This window comes from Sinocyclocheilus anshuiensis, unplaced genomic scaffold (genome assembly GCF_001515605.1).
Source record: "Sinocyclocheilus anshuiensis isolate Anshui unplaced genomic scaffold, SAMN03320099.WGS_v1.1 scaffold412, whole genome shotgun sequence".
In the NCBI taxonomy this organism is placed as follows: Eukaryota; Metazoa; Chordata; class Actinopteri; order Cypriniformes; family Cyprinidae; genus Sinocyclocheilus; species Sinocyclocheilus anshuiensis.
In genome coordinates, this window is record NW_015558661.1 from 190,167 (window position 1) to 209,276 (window position 19,110).

General features: G+C 36.2%; 2 protein-coding genes across 3 annotated transcripts in view; both read left to right on the top strand.

Annotated features, from left to right (window-relative positions):
- The first annotated feature begins 2,123 nt into the window (after positions 1 to 2,123).
- Positions 2,124 to 4,444, top strand: LOC107681122 (granzyme K-like). The gene is made up of 5 exons (XM_016477288.1): positions 2,124 to 2,233; positions 2,340 to 2,484; positions 3,537 to 3,675; positions 3,769 to 4,023; positions 4,127 to 4,444. The coding sequence occupies exons 1-5, from the start codon at positions 2,170 to 2,172 to the stop codon at positions 4,295 to 4,297; spliced, it is 774 nt and encodes a 257-aa protein (XP_016332774.1). The 5' UTR covers positions 2,124 to 2,169; the 3' UTR covers positions 4,298 to 4,444.
- Positions 4,445 to 9,305: 4,861 nt separating this feature from the next.
- LOC107681156 (ankycorbin-like) overlaps positions 9,306 to 19,110 on the top strand; it is a 48,471-nt gene continuing 38,666 nt past the window's right edge. Inside the window, exons 1-2 of one of the 2 annotated variants that reach the window (XM_016477349.1) lie at positions 9,306 to 9,546; positions 10,193 to 10,264. In XM_016477349.1, the coding sequence (XP_016332835.1) occupies positions 10,229 to 10,264 (36 nt within the window). In that variant the 5' untranslated portion in view covers positions 9,306 to 9,546; positions 10,193 to 10,228. The remainder of the gene's footprint in view (positions 9,547 to 10,192; positions 10,265 to 19,110) is intronic. The other variant, XM_016477350.1, reaches the window with a different exon arrangement.

The following is a 19,110-nucleotide window of genomic DNA, read 5'->3' on the forward strand; positions in this document are numbered from 1 at the left end:
TTTAATGTTTATGTCTCATCGCTCCGGCCGGACAGGGCATCACAATATGGTAAGGGGTGTAACATTTCCGTCACACGCTTGAGGTATTCGGCCAATCACAACGCTCTGGATAGCTGGCCAATCAGAGCACACCTCGCTTTTCTGACCGATGAGCTTTGTAAAAATTGACGCGTTTCAGAAAGGCGGGGCATAGAGGAGAAATAATAATGTACAGTATGTGGAAAATAATGTGTTTTTTTAACCTTAAACCGCATAAACACATTTCATTACACCAAATACACAAAATAATGTTCTTTTTAGCAGCATCATATGACCCCTTTAATGACTTTATAAAAAAATAATTGAGAGGAGCTCACAGACATTCATTGGACTGATAGCTATACATAGTTGGCTAATGTGTGTAGTTTTGAACTGAGACTTTATGTTAGTATTTCAGTGTATTATATAATTATTTGTAATATAGTATTGTGTTTGGCCTAAAGAGTGCCACAGAAATTAGTTCATTGGAAATTGAAGCGTAAAATGTCCCTCACTTTAACGATAGCATCTGTGCAACACACTTTAGAAATCTGTGCAACAAAGTTTAGAAAGGCATTCATTGATTGTTAGATCTTTCAACAACAAAACCACATGGGAATTCCAGGAAAATCAAGTTCAAGAAAAACACAGTCAAAGATCTTTAAAGAGATTTCTGTGTGGTACCGAATCGTGTGTGTTGTGGGTGCTAATTAAGATCAATTCTGTTTACTTGAGATTAGAATCCCATTACTTGGCTCTAATAACCTCTCATCGCTGATGAAACTTTTGGCCGATTTTGAAATCCATCCAATCCGATGATGCCTTTGTAATGGAGGCAATAACTGTTGCCAGCGGTTACGTTATGACAGATGGAAAATGTGGCTCGAATAATGTTGACAGCCCCTGAGGTTCTCCTGTCAGTTTTGGGGTTTTAATTCCACATCCAGCATTGTGTCTGTGTGCTGACAGAGGAACTGTGCACTTCTTCAGTCTATTTAAGTAAAACTTAAATAATTGGACTATTTTATATTAGATATTTTATCATTTTCCTTGCTTTTTTACTTATCAATGTGATCCCTCTTAATAAATACCAAATATTCTTGCTCTAGGAGCTTGTTAAATTGCTCTGTATTTGTAAACGTCAAAGAAAGTAAAATGTTCTCATTTGCAAGCATAGTAACTAATTTTTATAAAAGTGGTTTCATTTTTTCTTCTGTGTTGACATGAAGCTCAATAAAAACCTCTTCAAGTCTTCATTTGACTCTCTTGTGATTCACACGTTTGTAAGGTTGGCACAGCAGGAGACTGCAGTCGTGAGTTCTGCTTTGAAGCTCCTGCTTTACTTCTGAAGGTGTGAAAAACTGTTAGTCACTTTAGTTTCACATCAATCTTTCGGTGAGGGCTACATGTCCCCCGATGAGACTTATTTTTCAAGACACATGTCTGAACTGTTGTCACAAAGATCCCCTCTTAGACTCATTTTAATAGAGGAGGAAAATGTTAGAAAGCATCTAATAATTCTGCAGCGTCCTCTGTTTACTCTAAATACCATACCATAGCTGGACTCTTACGTTGGCTCTACAACATTAATAGTGTTGATTACTGCAGAAAACAAAAGCTTGTCCCATAGTTTGTAAAATATGATCCCTTACTAAGGAAGTCTTTAGGGATAACAGCTGATGTCCATTGATTGTCCCATAGCATTTTGTAAGTGCCTTTCTTTCAATGTAAATTGAGTTATGGGTAAAATTGATTTTCGTTATTAATTGACAGAATGCCACAGATACAGAGCTTTTACCACTCACCCTCAGCTTTAAAGCACTTTTATTTTTAAAGTTCTGCTCTCATATGAACACCATTTAAGGTTATGATTACAAGGTAATTATTGCAAAATAATTGCATTTCTCTGTTGGTTTTGTATTCTTCAAATAGAGAAATGGAACTAAATGTGAACTTGTTAAAATGTGCAAAAACAAATGCATCACATTGCATGCAAACACTCCCACATGTGCACACCTTTTGATGTTGCTCTGACCACAAAGTAACCAAAGCGTGCATTAAAAAGCAGTTATTTCCTCAGTGCTCTTACATTTGGTGTTGTTGGATGTCTGAGGCAACACATTGACTTTGGCTGAGAAAACAGTCAGCAAGATGGATGTTTGCAGATATTTGATTGTGCATTACTTCATGGTGTTCACCTTTTTCAAAGTGGCAGGTAATTGTTATTTATCTGTCACAGAGTTTGATTAAAAAGTTTGCAATATATATTCATCAGTTTGTTTTTGTTGAATCTGTAACCGCCTTTTAAATCTCTATTCCAGCTTGCTCTAAGGTGTCCATTATTGGAGGCAAAGATGTAAAAAAACTTCAATCATGGATGGTGTCCATTCAGAAGGACCAGAAGCATGTGTGTGGAGGAATCCTGATTAAAGACCAGTGGGTTTTAACGGCAGCACATTGCCAAGAGTAAGGCAACCACTTTCAGCATATTAATAAACTTGTGAAGTATAATATAATCGGTTACACTTTATTTTGATAGTTCACTTTAGATATTCTACGAACTATAAGTAACTTTGCAACTACATGTCAACTAATTCTCATTAATTTGCAACTACAAGTCTACTAACTCTCAGAGTAGACTGTTAGGTTTAGGGTTAGTCGAATAAGTTGATATATACTTGCAAAGATAGTTATAGTCAGTATGTTGTATGTTGTGGGCCCATCAAAGTAAAGTGTTAGAAGGTATTAAGCAGACAGTCTACTAATAATGACTGCTAGTTGACATGTAGTTGCAAAGTTACTTACTGTTAGTAGAATGAAAGTGGACTATCAAAATAAAGTGTTACCATATCATCTTTCAAAAAGGAAATGTAAATCTACAAATAAGATCATTCATATGTTTTGTAATATTAGTATAACATTAGTAATTTTACACTTTTTCCCCTAAAGAGCTGATGTTTTGTATTTCTGCTAAAATAATGGTCCAAATTAAAGATACCATTATTATTTTAATATTAATATCAATGATTAATATAATTTTTATTTATATTTATTTATTTTACATTTGTAATTAATATGTATTCTATATTTTATATGCATTCTTTCACTAAAATAATTATCCAAATTAAAATTATTTAAATACTTTTAAATACTTGTATTTATTTATTTACATTTGTAATGAATCGTTATTGATCTGTCTATGTTTATTTATTTACTTGTCAAATCTGTGTGAAGCATAATATAATCTTTAAGGAGAGATATAAATATATAAATAAGAGCATGTAATCAGAGATGTCAGCCACCCATTTTTTTCCTCTTGAAAGAGCTGTGTGATTTTTTTTAAATTAAAGATACATTTATTATTGAATTCATATTTATTTATTTGTTTGTTTGCAAATTAACTTGGCTGGGACACATCCCCCCATTTTTTAATGCTAAGCTCTCAGTTTCTTAGCTTAGCTAGTGCTCACTATAAAGTATCTGCACCTAAGCACACTTAATTCGTTTTTCTATTTCAGAAAACCCATTAAATCTGTGACGGTTCTCATAGGATCTCTGTCTCTGAGTAAAGGCACTCAGCGTGTTGGCATCCTCAGTTACGAGTACCCTAAAACTTTCAATGCAAGAACTAAACAAGATGACATCATGCTCATTAAGGTAAGGATGAACTGAATGTGGTTGTTGTTTAGACATGGTGAGCGTATGACTCTTTTCACAGAACGCTTTTGTGCGTTGCCTTTTGTTCTGCAGCTAAACAAAAAAGTGAAAGCAAAACCCAAAAAAATCCCTAAAAAGGAAAAAGATGTTCCACCTGGAACAAATTGTGTTGTGACAGGTTGGGGAACTACTGTTTCTAACGGCAAGGAACCTTCTGATAAACTGCAAATGTTAGAGGTGTTAGTGATGCACAGGGACCGGTGCAACCGCTACTACAACAGAGATCCTGTGATCACCAAAGACATGCTGTGTGCAGGAGGCAAGCAAGAAAAGACAGGCACCTGTTGGGTATGTCATATTGTGGTCTTTGATTTATGGCTGGTTGTAGGCTCTTTGAAATCATCCTTTCACCTGTCTGAAGGAAGAAGAACCTTGTGTTCTTTTTTTTCAGGGAGATTCCGGTGGACCTCTGGAATGTAAGAAAAACATAGCTGGAGTGGTATCAGGGTCAAAAGGATGCGGTAATCCCATGAGACCGACTGTGTACACCTTTCTCTCCCAAAGACACATCCTCTGGATCAATAACATACTGAAAAAGCAATTTAACAGCACATCCTTTTAAGAAGCTAAACATTTCCAGCATGTAGACTGTTGATTAGTTAAGATTGCTGTAACTAAAAAAAATAAAAATGCTTTTGGAATTAAGATTAAATGTATACTCACAAAGCAGTACTGGATTATTTTTCACACTTTTTTAACAAGTAGTAAAACTGAGCAATATGTATCCAATATTGCATTAATACAAATTTATTGAAGAATACTTTTCCACTATGCTTTAAATTTGATGGACCCACTCATGGTTAAACAAAGACTGGAAGATGACCTACATTGACTGGTGAACACATTATATTTCTTTTTATGGTTTGTTTGCCAACCGAAACTCAATTTTATCCTCAATTTGATAAATGAAATTTTCAAAACTTGAATGAATTGGTTATTTAATTAGTAATGTTTTGTTTGTTTGTCTTCCATTACATTGAACACATTACATTAACACCAAAGCACATCAAGTATACTCCCACTGGCTTTCATAATATTCTTTGTATGCAAACACAATCAGACACTTCCTCGAAATAATTCAAAGTGTCAAAAACAAGCAGAGACCTCCTGGTGAGGACATTAAACAAACCCCATACAGAGTCGAGGACAGCACAGCAGACGGCTTAAAAGTGCATCCGAAAATTTGTGCAACAGAGATGAAAGGTTCTTACTTTTAAAAATGAAATTTACATCTAAAGTCTTGATTTAGCTTCAGAGTGTAGTTCATACAGAACAAACAGTTTGTTTTTGGTGGTAAACATGATGGGAAAAGGGGATTCAATGAGTAATAGGCCTATATAATTCTATATATAAACATAACAATAGGCCTATAACATTTCATGTAACATTACTGTAAAATATACTGTTAAATGTACAGTTTTTAAGTGAAAAAGATCAAGTCATTCTGAAATGAAAATGAAAAACCATGTGTGACAGCTCCCTTACAAAAATTAACCATTTCTACAAATAAAACCAAAAAAACATGGTTACTATAGTTAAACCATGGTATCTACAATATAACCATGGTTTTGCTACAATGACCATAGTTTAACCATGTTATAAACTGCGGTTATACAAATGGTAGTCAAAACGCCAAAAAAAACAACAACAACAAAAAAACATGGTTAGGCTAGGCTACTACACTTTTACTATTACAATAAAACCAAGGTTGATTTTCGTAAGGGAGCGCGCATTTGACGGTTTCATTTAAATAACTGTTTCTTATCAGTTATATACATTAGTATTTCATGTTATATCATATGTTAAATTAATGTTTATTGCGTTATTTTAGCATATGTGTGTGTTACAGTGTTGTTTTGTTGTGTGAATGACTTTGTGCACCATCCTTATTGTAGCCTATATATTTACTTCAACTTGTGGAAATTCGATTCATCATGACTGCGTTTACGGTGGTTTTAAGTGTATTTTAAACATACAAAACAGATAGGTTGGAATAGCCTATATATACTATATGAGCTAATATGTGTTTTTATTGTAAATGTAGCCTAAGTTAAATCCGTAAAACCTAAAAAGTTGTTACTATATTTTTACGGTAAAATTTTGGCAACCACAGCTACCGTTTTTTTCTTAGTTTATGTCATACCATTAAAGATATGGTGAAAGGACACGGTATCAGCAAACTCCTTGAGTCACGAGAATCGCTTAAATCTTCTCGCTGTGGATGTTGCGTTGTAGGGACTTTAATCAGTTTAAGTGCAGACAATTTACCGGTCAATATAATCAGAATATTTTGTGTGCTTATGCGGAATACCCTCTCTGCCAGGCTAGAGCTCAAAGTGGATAACATTCAAAGGTCTTCCGTCGAAAGCATATGATGCAAGACCCTTTCCAAATCTGCTCTTCGCAGAAGGACGAGAGGAGAGAGAAGATGCCAGAAGACTTGAGTGAAATTGAGTGGTAGTTATAACAGAACATTACTACCCCCTCCTGGACAGAAAACTTCAATTATCAAGCATGCACTTTAACTCGTTTTAGAGAAGATTCCTCTGAGAGATTAGGTGTTAATTTATATGAGGTGAGACACCTTCTATTTCTTAACATTTTTAACATTTGAACAACCCTCCAAACATAACCCAAGCCGAGTGTGTCTAAAGTAATTACTGATACCCTCGTTTGCCTTTCAGTGTTGTTTTGAATTCTTTAAATCTTTCATCACATTTCATTTTTATGTAGTTTTAAACTGGTCAGCGTAGGAGTGATGCAGACCTAGTGCTTGCATATTTTGACATGCTTATTAAATGCTGGTTTGCATGTATGTCTGCAATACATTATTTATGATGGGGGAAAGCTGTTTTCCGAAGATGAATATTCATCATTACTGAAATATTTACTACCACTAACTGCGTGACCAGTAGATGCATTGTCTACACCGGTGGAAATCAAGAGCCCACCCTGTTGGGACCTTTCATATTTCAAGCCTGGGAAATTTTATGATGAAAAGCTGAGCTTCATTGTCCTTGGTTTGTGACATATAGCTGTTTCCGGTACATTGGCAGCTCAGTGGAATCTTCCTGTAGCTTCAGTTATTGAAGTGAGGTGAGGGGCCGTGTCAACTCTATAAGCCTCTCTCCAATCCAAACCTTTATTTAGCCACTGTATGAGGGGATAAACCAGTATATTGGCCACGAGGATGAGTGTGGGGGAAACAGAATAAACAGCCCTCTGCAGATTCTTTTCAATGAATATGCAGAAACACATGGCTTTGGTAAAGGCTCTGATTATTCTGTACTGTGTAGGCCATTTGGTATCATTCTGGGTGAGACAGTAGAAATGTTGTCATCTTTGGTTGCAGGTTACAATGGAGCTAAGTACACAGGAAATGCTGCAGCCTATGATTGTTTTGAATAAGTATGTACTTAGAACCCTCTATATTATAATTTGTAGGTTGAGTGTCACATTTTCATTTTAAATGTATTATAAAATGTATTCATTATATTTTTGTTATATTATATTATATTATTATATATTATATCATACCTTTTTGTAGCTTCTATATATATAATTTTTCATTAAATGTTTGTGTTTCAGTGTGTTTTATATATGTTCAGAAGTTCAAAGGTTTGAGGTTGGTAAGATTTTTTGTTTTTGAAAAAAGTCTCTTTTGCTCACAAAGGCTGCATTTATGTGATAAAAATACAGTAAAACAGCAATATTGTGATATTATTACAATAAAAAATCGTTCTTTTTATATATATTTTGAAATGTAATTTATTTTGGCGATGGCAAAACTGAATTTTCATTAGCTATTACTCCAGTATTCAGTCACGTGATCTTTAAGAAATCATTTTAATATGCGGATTTGCTGCTCAAGAAACATTTTTTTTTAATCAATGTTGGACTGTTGTGCTACTTAATATTTTTGTGGAAATCATGATACATATATTTTTCAGAATTTTTTGATGAATGTGACAGCATTTATTTAAAACTTTCATAAAATTAAATTTAATGCAGCCTTTTTAAATAAAGAATTACTTTCAAAAATCTCACTGACCTTACTGTATATAGCCTATTTTAGTTTCTTCAAAAAGAAAAAAATCAGAACTTGTTGCAACTTGTTTATGAAGCCTGGGGCTGTGTTGCTTTTTGTACGCTCTTTTCATATTGTCCTCATAACAATGTTTTTGATAGGTAACCTAAATAAGGTTACCTGTGGTTTGAACTTATTGTTGTGTTGATTATTCTGTTGCTTGTGGCAATGGACCACCAAGGCACAGACCCACCACACTAACCTAAAAGACAAGCGTGGTATTGGTGTTATTCTTTGCTCTGGTGCTGCTGCATGACCACAGATGTGTTGCAGCTCTGAGAAAATTACAAGGGCGGGCTGCTTGTCAGTCTATTAGTCCTACTGTCAGCGCATTTTATTGTACAGTGAAAGCCAAAATTACATAATGAAGCATGAATGTGCTTGATGTTACAGCATTCTAATATAAGCCTTTATTTGTCCCTAGTGGTTTATTTGGAAAGAAACAGCAAAAACTCTTTCTGTCAGCAGCTGTTTTTCTTCCCCAGTGAGTTGGTGGGCCACACAGTTCTATTTGATGCCATATGTGTTGTACTATATTATCAAGAGTATAAACGTGTTCTGAATGAGTATATGGTATATTGGTAGCCAAATACGGGTTTAAAGTCGCTGGACGTGTCCACTTCGCGGCGCCCTTCCCCAGCACTGCTGCACCGGATAGTAGGTCAGCGTCGAATCCGCACGTTTGGCTTCAGACCCCGAGGACACTTTTATGGTCCCAGTGGAAAGTAGGCTATTGCATATCGCTCACAACATTTATTTATTGCCTATATGCATAGTCATAAAGATATCTGCTCTCGAGCGATTACTGACGGCAGTAAATGTTTTCCTCAGACAGAATAACACTGGTCTCGTAAATAGTTTGTTACAACGATAAAATACTAGCCTAATTAAAATTAATTTCTTTTGAAGAGTAGCAACAGAAAACACTATGTGTGTGTGTGTGTTATAGTTAGGCATATATATAGTTATATATAATACACATATTATTATTATATAGCCTGTATAGGCCTAATGCCTCATTAGATTTTCATTCACTCATAAATCAAAACCCGCGTTTGACTGATGTGCGATAGTAATGACGTGTTATGTAATGACGTTTGTCAGTATTTCAGTGGAAGTACGTTGGCAGTCAGTTAATTTATAAAAATAAAAATAAGCCAGTTGGTTATTAATTCAAATTCTCAAATACACAAACGTTTACAAATTACAAATTGTACAAATACCAGATGAACAGAAAATATGCTTCGTATAGTTTACCCTGATGTTAACACTTTTTTTTTTGCATTTTTTATACATGAAATGTTCAACAAGTCTGGCCGATATTTTTTTTCCTTTAAAAAATCCTACAGGGATTGAAGTTCCTCTAATTAACGACTAATGCAGATATTAGGTGAACATTATTGCTTACCATAGTAAAATGTTGTAAGGGGAATAAAACGTGTCTCATGCACTGTAAGTGTACAGTCAAGCTCGGTCACGAGGACACATGGATGGTGACGTCACTCGATCTGCCCGGGGAATCAGAGGCAGCGCGAGCGCCACTTGAATGGATTGTTGTCGGTGAATAACTTTGCTCCTGGTTTCTCCCCTTTTGCCCTTTTCTCTTCTAATATCTGCGAGTCCAAATAGCACTAAATGGTATATGAAGCACTTAACACCACTCGGAAAAGTGTTAGCGACAAACCCCTGAGGTCTGTGTGTGCGGCTTAACTTTTACAAAGTGGGTAAGTGCAGAAATCTAAACACTCTTTTCCCGTATATTTTTCCTTACAATTTCAAGCTATTTCCATTAGAACTCTGCTGAACTTTAGAAGCGAGCGTTTCAGGCTTCACGCTACCGAATAAAATGGCTGTAATTTCGCTTCAATGTTACATTTACATGCCAATGTTGTTTACAATCATCATTCCTGTCAGCTATAGTTCAGTGTTGCCATTGTTCCTCAGTGAAACGCGCGGTCAGTCATGTTTGCTTTTCTTATCTTGTTGGAGTCTTTCTGAAAACTCCATCCAAACTTTTCACTTTCCCGTGGAGACTCCTCAGGAAGATCCAAGAATATCAGTGACCCCGGTTTAGGTGTATTTATAGAGCTCACAGAGTGTCTGGACTCTTGACATGGTTTTTCGGTACAACTTTGAAGGGAACACAAAATGCTCTGACATTATAAACTTTGCACAGTGACCACTCATTAGATTCAGTACTCCTGCCACGGGCCACTGTAACTTGATCCACCTCTGTGCTTTGCCTCCAACGGCTTGGTCCTAGTTTTGCCATTAATAACTGCTGACCTGATCCTTAGTTTCACCCCGTATTAAGAGACAGTTTGCTTTGGAGAATGTGTGTAGGACTAACTAAAATGTGATTTTATTCAGGTGTCCTGGGATCTGTTGGGATCTGAATGGACTAATATGAAGAGCCTGAAGGCAAAGTTTAGGAAAAGTGATGTAAGTATGACCTAGTGTGCTTTCAGTTGGTTTGGGAACTGAATGGTGTCTTATAAACTTAAATCAAGACTTGTATAAACTGTCCCTCTGAAGTAAGACAATAATTGAACAACTTAACGTATGACACGTATAATTCACATATTTTCATTCATTTGGAATCTAAAATGTAGTTTCATAGTCAGCTTGTGTGAATGTTCTAGACTGGGGTGAATGACTCAGAATCAGACATGTCTCCAGCTTTATTATGATGACTGAGTCATAACTGGTAGTATAATTTTAAGGCTGAGAATTTCTGCACTCCCAAAGAAAGAACGGAAAAAAAAACAAGCTTTAGAGGAGCTTCCTGCCACCAGATGTGATTCAGCAATCATTTCTAAGCCTATAATAGAACTTTATCAGTTTCAGGCTGAAGTATTGGAATGTACTTGAACAAAACGTTATTGCTTATAATTGCATGTTTTGGCTTGCCAAATCATTGCCACTTGGGCTGAGTCAGCGGATAGAGATTACTGTGAAATTCTATGTGATCATCAAACCGCAGAACTAAGCTGAGTTTTAATATACTTTTCTGCCAGCGCATGGTCACATTGGCATTTTGAACATTCACACGGAATGTTGTTAAGAGCAAGCCTGCCATAGCCACATTCACAGCTCATAATATCAATTTTCTCCTTGTATGGTGGAGAAGACGTGCTTTATTGTTTTTATCTTTACTAAATGGTGGGTGTTTGCTTGCACAACAGTGTGGTTGCCTAGGAACAAAACTTTGACATTTTTTATTTAAAAAATCCACTCACTCAGTTCATAGGTAGAGATTATATGTGTGTGTGTGTGTATATAATAATAATAATTAATAATAATTTATGCATTTAGCAGACGCTTCCAAAGCGATTTACAGTGCATTCAGTCTATAAATTTTTTACCAGTATGTGTGCTCCCTGGGAATCGAACCCATGACCTTTTGCATTGCTAACGCAATGTTCTACCACTGAGCCACAGGAACAACAGGAATATATATGTATATATTAGAGACGTAATCCCGATTATAGTGACCAAAATTATCGTGGTTATCAGTATTATCACGGTACTGTTAAAATGTGCTGGAAATGTTCAAAGTACTGAAACGTAAATTGTTTCACCAAGTTTTATATTTAAAATCAACAAATGACTTATGGTTTGCATTAGTGTTGTCACGGTACAAAAATTTCAGTATTCGGTACCAATACCAGTGAACATCCACGGTTCTCGGTACCAATTTCGGTACCAAAGCAAAACTCTTTGTACTCTGTACATATTTAATTTTAAAGGGCTTTTGAAAACCTAGAGTTATTCAGCCAAGAATAACAACTAAGTTGGCTATAAAAAAATTTAAAAAAGCCCAGAACTGCTTTTCTGACTGATGACACAAACAATGTTAACCATTTGTACATTCTCTAACACGCATATCTTAGATTCAAGATTTTGAACTTTCGAAACCGTTGCAGTCTATCAGTCTTATAATGTAAGTGGATGGGAATCACGGCTCTCAAATCTCTCAAATGGACCATTGACACTCCTAATTGAGATTGTAGATAGAGTGTCAATGATCCATTTGAGAGATAGGTGGCGGTAATGCACTTATAAGTCTGCGATCCGCCGTAAAGCAAGAAGAAGAGGACACCTCAGGTGCCGGCTGTTGAGAACGCTCAGGACAGACAGTTCGGACATTGCGGTGAAAATCAGAGGTAAAAAATTATATAAATACTGTTCAGTTTCTTGCACAGACCGATCGTTTTGTGTCTTTACAAATCAATGTATCGTCACGAGGCGCAGGGTTTAATTTGTTTTTGTTTGTGTTTTTTTTGACTCCCAAAGCCGTGATTCCCATCCACTTACTTTATAAGACTGATAGACTGCAACGGTTTGAGTTTAAAATCTTCGTTTGTGTTCTACTGAAGAAACAAAGTCACCCACATCTTGGATGCCCAGGGGGTAAGCTGATAAACATCAAATTTTCATTTTTGGATGAACTATCCCTTTAATTCAGTGAGCGGAGGACGAGAGCACCGGAGATTATGTGGTTAGAAGAAATCTCTAGCATTAATTTTGATTAGGGCTGTGCAATTAATCGCATGCGATTGTCATGCGCATCTCGTCAACTGACAAGCTAGGCAATATCGTGTTCATAATCGCTGATGAATCGCATTCGATTATGAACGCGATATTGCCTAATTGTCAGTGAACTACGGCTCTGTGTAGTAAATGCTGCTCCATCTGAAAGCAGGTGATGGAGATTTACTACTAATCACGGAACTGGCTTTACTGACGAGATGCGCATGACAATCGCATGCAATTAATTGCACAGCCCTAATTTTGATCATGGCTTGTCTTGAAAGACGGAGACAGTTTGATGTTTGTGGTAGGAGAAGTCACACTGCAGGACTGTGTGCCAAATCTTCTGACACTGCCAGAATTTTGTCTGAGGTCAAATTTGATCGCAACGGCCATTAATCGGCTGTCGGTGAACATGTCAAACTAACGATCAAAGACTACAGATTTTAGCCTAGGATTATAGGAATCTTTTAGGATTTTAAAAATGTGTCTCAGATGACCAAATCGTGGCCAAAATCGCACAGTGTGAGCCGGGCTTAAGGATAAATAAACTCTGTCCAGCATAAAGCAAAGTTATAAGTAACAGTCTTACATGCACACAGAGTAGTTTCATTTTGTGTGAAAATATGGTGGAAAACTGCGACGTTTTAAAAGAGTGCTAAGGGAATTATACAAATGAATATATGAACGAATGAATTATGTGAATGAATATGAATATGAATTAATTATACTGTCTTCAGAAAACATTCAATGGTATTTTGCTTTCATCTTCGCTCCATGTATGACCTAAAAAAGTAGTGTTCTTAATCGTAATACTGCTTTGCCCACAGAGGTCACCGGAAACAGCTGTAATTCTGCTGTTCGTTAAGCGCCACCTAGTGTCAGAGAGTGGATTTACAGAGAATTACATTTATATTGAGCCTGTGTGCAGTTTTTGACTGGCCAAAAACGGACTGAATTTGCATGCCCTTTAAATTAATGGGGAAAAAAAGCTTATGTGCATTATACATATGTAAACCATTTTGATAAGGTATCTAGAATTATTTATGGAGCAGATAAAATACATATAATCAGTTATTAATCAGTTATTATTTTGACTTAACCTTTTTATTTATTTAAATGATGGAATGTGAGGTTTACCATTTAATGAAACCTTTCAAAGTTTTATTTGAACATTTCGTACATGTCATTAAATAAACTGTTGTTAGTCATGGTGTCATTTAAAATCCGTACAGCGTTGGTAATGTTATTGTATTAGTGTTAATGCAAACTAGTGTTGTCAAAAGACCCGGTACTTCGGTACCAAGTCGGTACTAAAAAAATGAAAACGTTTTTTAAGTACCGGTGGTACCGAGTACCTGGTCAACCCGGTTCTTGATGCGCTATCCGAAAGGTGCGCAGATGCGCTCTCTTCATAAAAGCACTGAGACGTGGCGACATCAAAAGGAGGAAACGCACCAAACTAACAAAACACTTTAAAGACACCCAGATCAAATGAAAGAGTTCAAGCAGGTAAGTTTCTTTTTAATATTTAGATCAGTGTTTCCTATACATTGATTTATTTGTGGCGGCCCACCACAATATCAAAACTGACTGCCACAAATAGATTTTCCAAAAGGCTTTGACTTCATTGAATAAACATGAGCACTGAGATAGGTGATTTAAAAAATCGCACAGTGTGAGCCTGGCTTTAGTTGTTCAAATCACGGTAATCAAATACGGTATATATATATATATATATATGTATGTATGTGTATATATATATATATATATATATGTATGTATGTGTATATATATATATATATATATATATATGTGTGTGTGTGTGTGTGTGTGTATATGTGTATGTATATATGTGTGAGAGAGTATTTCATTCTCCATTTGGTATATTAATGAAAAGTAAACAAGAAAAAAAAAGACTTGATTTTACTTTCAGTTGTATTTTATCATCACTTCTGCTTTTAGTATCAGTTGTAACCTGTACACTCACCAATCAAAAGTCTTGTTTCAGTTCTTTGCCATACAGGGTGTTTTCTAAAAAAAGAGGTAAATCAAGAACAAGAGAAACAAAATATCCTCCTGATTCTATTTTGGGTTTTGTGTGTCAGTCCAGAACCATACAGGAATTTTCGTGTAAGGCCAGGCTTTCATTCTTGAGCAAAACAGGAGATTAGAACTGCCAGGATAAATACTTTTATAATAGCAGCTGATGGCCAAGTTCTTGTAATATATGTGATGTTACTCGACCAGCACTTCATGTGTTTGTAGTCCCATTTGAACAGTCCTGATTTACCCGTAACATATTGCATAACAAAGAGAGAGAGAGATAGTGTATTATTACATTTGATGGCATTTGTGGCATGTTTGAGAGAAACATAAAAAGCTTTTTCTAGCCTCTTACTCGGGGTGGCAAGAAATTTCAGTCCTTATGTTACAAGTTACAAGTCATTAAAAACAGCTTGGTGTAGACCAGGTTTATGGTATCTCAGTAGGACAGCGGCTCTATTTGACTTCTGTCATTCACTTGCAAGAATAGACCTTTTGTGTACACAAATCAGTTGCAGACACATTTTGCTATGTTGACATGATGAGAGCTGTCTTTTATCTGCTCGTTGAGTCACACAGGGTCTGCTTAAGTCATTGAGGAAACATTTGGAAAACCTCCACTCCTGCTTGGGATTATTTTACCATGTAAGAGACTAGATGTTAGCTGATGTTTTGCAGGCTGCTGATGTTATAGTCCAGTCTCTTTATTTACTAGCTTGCGTGTTAACAAGCTTTTTAATAAATGAACAGTTAGTATTATGTAATAGGGTCCCTAATTTTCTTATTTGATCTCATTTAGTTGTTACCTTCATTTTAGATGATGCAATGGAAATATTGTATCATGAATTCTTGGATAACATTTAATTGCACATTGTTGTCTAAAAGCAATGTTTACTGCTTAAAAAACAGTTTTTACAGTATGCAAGAAAATGTGTTTTAAGCATTTCACTTGTAATTTGCTATCCACTGATGTTGTATGGGCTTTTATCTATTTACTAGAACACTGATGTGTCTAGTTGTCCTGATTTGTACTTCTTGTTTTTCAGAGGAAGTTGAATGAAATGAATAAAAGGGAAATGGCCTAGGTGATCCTTATTTAGCAGAGCTGTTTCATTTATGCTTTAGATCAGATGAACTCTCAAGCATGATTTTCCAACCCAGTCTCATGAGGAGTAATAGTAATTTGTATGAGATTGAGAAAGCATAAAAAACCAGGTTGTTCAAAAACTAACAGCGCTGAACCTAAACAGAACCATGAAGTCCAACCCCTTACCAAAGTCTTAAATGGATAGCTCACCCAGTTATGCAAATTCTGTCATCATTTTGTGTCATGCAAAACCTGTATAGCTTTTTCCTTTCATGCAAAATATTTGATAGTCAACAAAACTTTATGGTTACCAACATTATTTAAAACAGCATATTTTGTGTTCTGCAAAATAAACATTCTTTAAAACAGCATCTTTTGTGTTCTGCAAAAGAAACTCATAAGGGTTTTCATTTTTTGGGTGAATTATACCTCCATATATCCATATCATTATATCTCCATCTTGTACAAATTATTTTGCGTTTTCACGGGACTGTATTGGGGTTTGTTTTCAAGTGTTGACGCGACATTTAGCCTGCTTCAGGTGTGGTCTTGCATCTAATGATAAGGTCTAGATGTTAATGTAAAGCTAAACGTGTTATGAATAGGGCTGAACGATTTTGGAAAATAATCTAATTGCGATTTTTTTTACCAATATTGCGATTGCTATTTAATATGCAATTATTTTTTAAAGCTCTTTATGTTCTGTATTATTCAACAAAGACAAGCTATAAATCATTGTATAGTAGGCTATGACCAACACGCTATTAGATAGATTAAACAAAAATGTTATTTTCTGTAGGTCAGGCCTATATGTTATGATGAAATTAGGTGATGCATGAATTGATATGAATGACATTTTTATTTAACAACTACAATCACAACATATTGACTGATTTGCTGAACTTCCAACCTTGTAAGCATGTAATAATTATGACAACATAAAGCACTGACAAATAAGCCTGGTGTAAACATTAATATGAAATTCAGTAACAAATCACACAAACTAAAGTAGATTGCAGAAATATAAAAACAAATCTGTTGCTTTACCACACTACTTTAGGTAATTAAAAGTCACTGTAATAAACATATGTAAACGTGGACTGCACTAAACACGGTCTGTTAACTTTAGATCAGTGTTTCTCAAACTTTTTTGGTCGCGCCCCCCTTTAAACCTATAAAAAAATCTGAATATAAAAAAAAAAGAAAAATTAATGCATTTTTAATTAAAAAAACCTACAGGGGAAAAAAAACCCCTGCATCACTTGAAACATTGAAAAATAGCATAGAGAGAATAACTTCAGTGTAGAGCTGTTGCGGCGTGACGCAACAACTGTAGCGTCCGGTATAGACATGGCGTGTGAAGCCGAGAGCAAGATATTCCTCGTCATATTTTCTGCATTTAACTTTTAAATGACCAGCAGCTGCCTGGGTCTGTGCGACTTCATCTATGGCTTTTCTCTTCCCTTTCACAAACCAAGCCATCTCCCACTCTAAGTTACCTTTGGCTGTTTACTGTTTTATTTCTTTTCTTTTTCTGCTGATGGCCCGCACTCGACTTGAAGCAGCGCTGCTTAGACCGATCGGTGTGTGTCAACAAAGTACGGCGAGAGCAGAGAGCGCGGACGTACACTGATACACTGATCTGATCTTCAAGTCGAACACACCTCTTTACTCTCGCGTGCCACGTGACCGAGTGTAATCGTAGCCTCTGTGGTTGAAAAATCGCATTTATTCATATCGCGATATTATCGCAATTAATCGTTCAGCCCTAATCGAGATCGTGTATCACATCGGCCTCAGTTACGGAGATGCACATCCCTAATATGTATATACCACAGTATTATTATATGCAGTGTTATTATCATTAAAAACTAAGACATTTTTGTTAACAGAATAAAAATAAAAACTAGACTCAGAGAAACTTAAATTAAGTAACTGAAACTAGATGTCATACACCGATCGATCTTCAAGTCGAACACACCTCTTTACTTTCGCGTATCACGTGACCGAGTGTAATCGCAGCCTCTGCGATTGAAAAATCATATCATAATAATCATAATCATTGTTCATATCGCGATATTATCGCAAATGCAATTAATCGTTCAGCCCTAGTTATGAAACCAAATAGATGTTGATTTATTTTTCTCTTCCAAGCCTTTTCCTGTAAGGAAGTCATGACAAGACTCCCAGCAGACTGGATTTATCTCATCTGGAATGTAGTCATGTCCACAGCGCTTAATTAGTGTCCTTACCCCAGCCCTTTTCCACATTAACTGCAATCTTCAACATGATGAAACCCTCAGTGAATCTATCCCGAGCTGTCTGAGGAGATAAGGACTCATTTGTACTCTTCACATAAAAATGTAGTCAACAAAAACGTGGGTTAATGACATCATAATGTTGTTAAAGGGGTCATATGATGCTATTTTAAACATCATTATTTTGTGTATTTGGTGTAACAGAATATGTTGACATGCTTTAATGTTCAAAAAACACATTCTTTTTCAAATACTGTACATTATTGTAGGTCCTCTATGCCCCGCCTCCCTCAAACACGTCGTTTTCAACAAAGCCCCCTCCTTTGACAAGAAATGTAATGCCTCTTACCATAATCGCGAGCTTCAGCTTTCAAAGTAAATATCAAGACAGTTAATAATGTCGTTAGTTTTACCATCAGTTCAAGCTCGAAAGGGCAACAGGGTCCGCGTGACAGACACAGTGATGATGCAGTACACAAGCCGCGTTAAGACAGCTGACGTGCTATGATTTCTGACAGACATCAGAATTTTTTTCAGTTCACTCTCCTGTGATGTGACCCTGTTCCCCTCACACACACACACACACACGAGCATCATATGACCCCTTTAAATGGAATTTTGCTTTCACCTTAGGTCAGTGCGTCCATTCTGGGAAGAATCCGCTGTGCCCAGTGTCGAGTTAAAGAGGTTGAGGAGGGAGGCAGGGTAGTTTGGCTAGTGATAAGGCTTGCTGTGCTTTGTGGAATTACCTCATCAGTTAGATATGGCTGCCAGGGGATTTAGAAACAGGGTCTCTGCCATGTGAGGGTAAAACACACAACCCTTCATTACATTGTATAACCTCAAATGGCAGAGATGAATGTCTCCTGTGCAATATTTATTTTGTGGGTTGAATCGGAGTCTATACTATTTCACAGGGCCTGTTAAAGTATTTGTAGTGAACACACATGTAGCATTCCTCCCCCCTCAGCGTTTAACTGTATTTGCTCGGCCATAGCAGACTGTCCAGACGCTAATTCCTTTCTGTCCTCTGACACCTTTCATATGCACTGTCGGTCCCTTCTTAATTCAAACCTTAAAGGGAGTGGATCACGGTCTAGACTTCCCGTGTAACGGTCCCGTAGCCAAAAGTAGGTTGCCTTATAAATAGCACCTTCTATTGACAGTGCCAGGTGTGTATTAATTTCATATCTTTGGTCGTGCCAGCCAAACATTGAAATGATTACTAAAAATAACATCAGTAAATGTGAGCTTTATTTTGACATGTCTGGTCATTGTGTAGCCAAACAACTGACCCCCATACCTTTTCTGTTTTCAGATCAGCTTTCAATTGACCAATCACATGTTTACAGCTCAGGACCAAT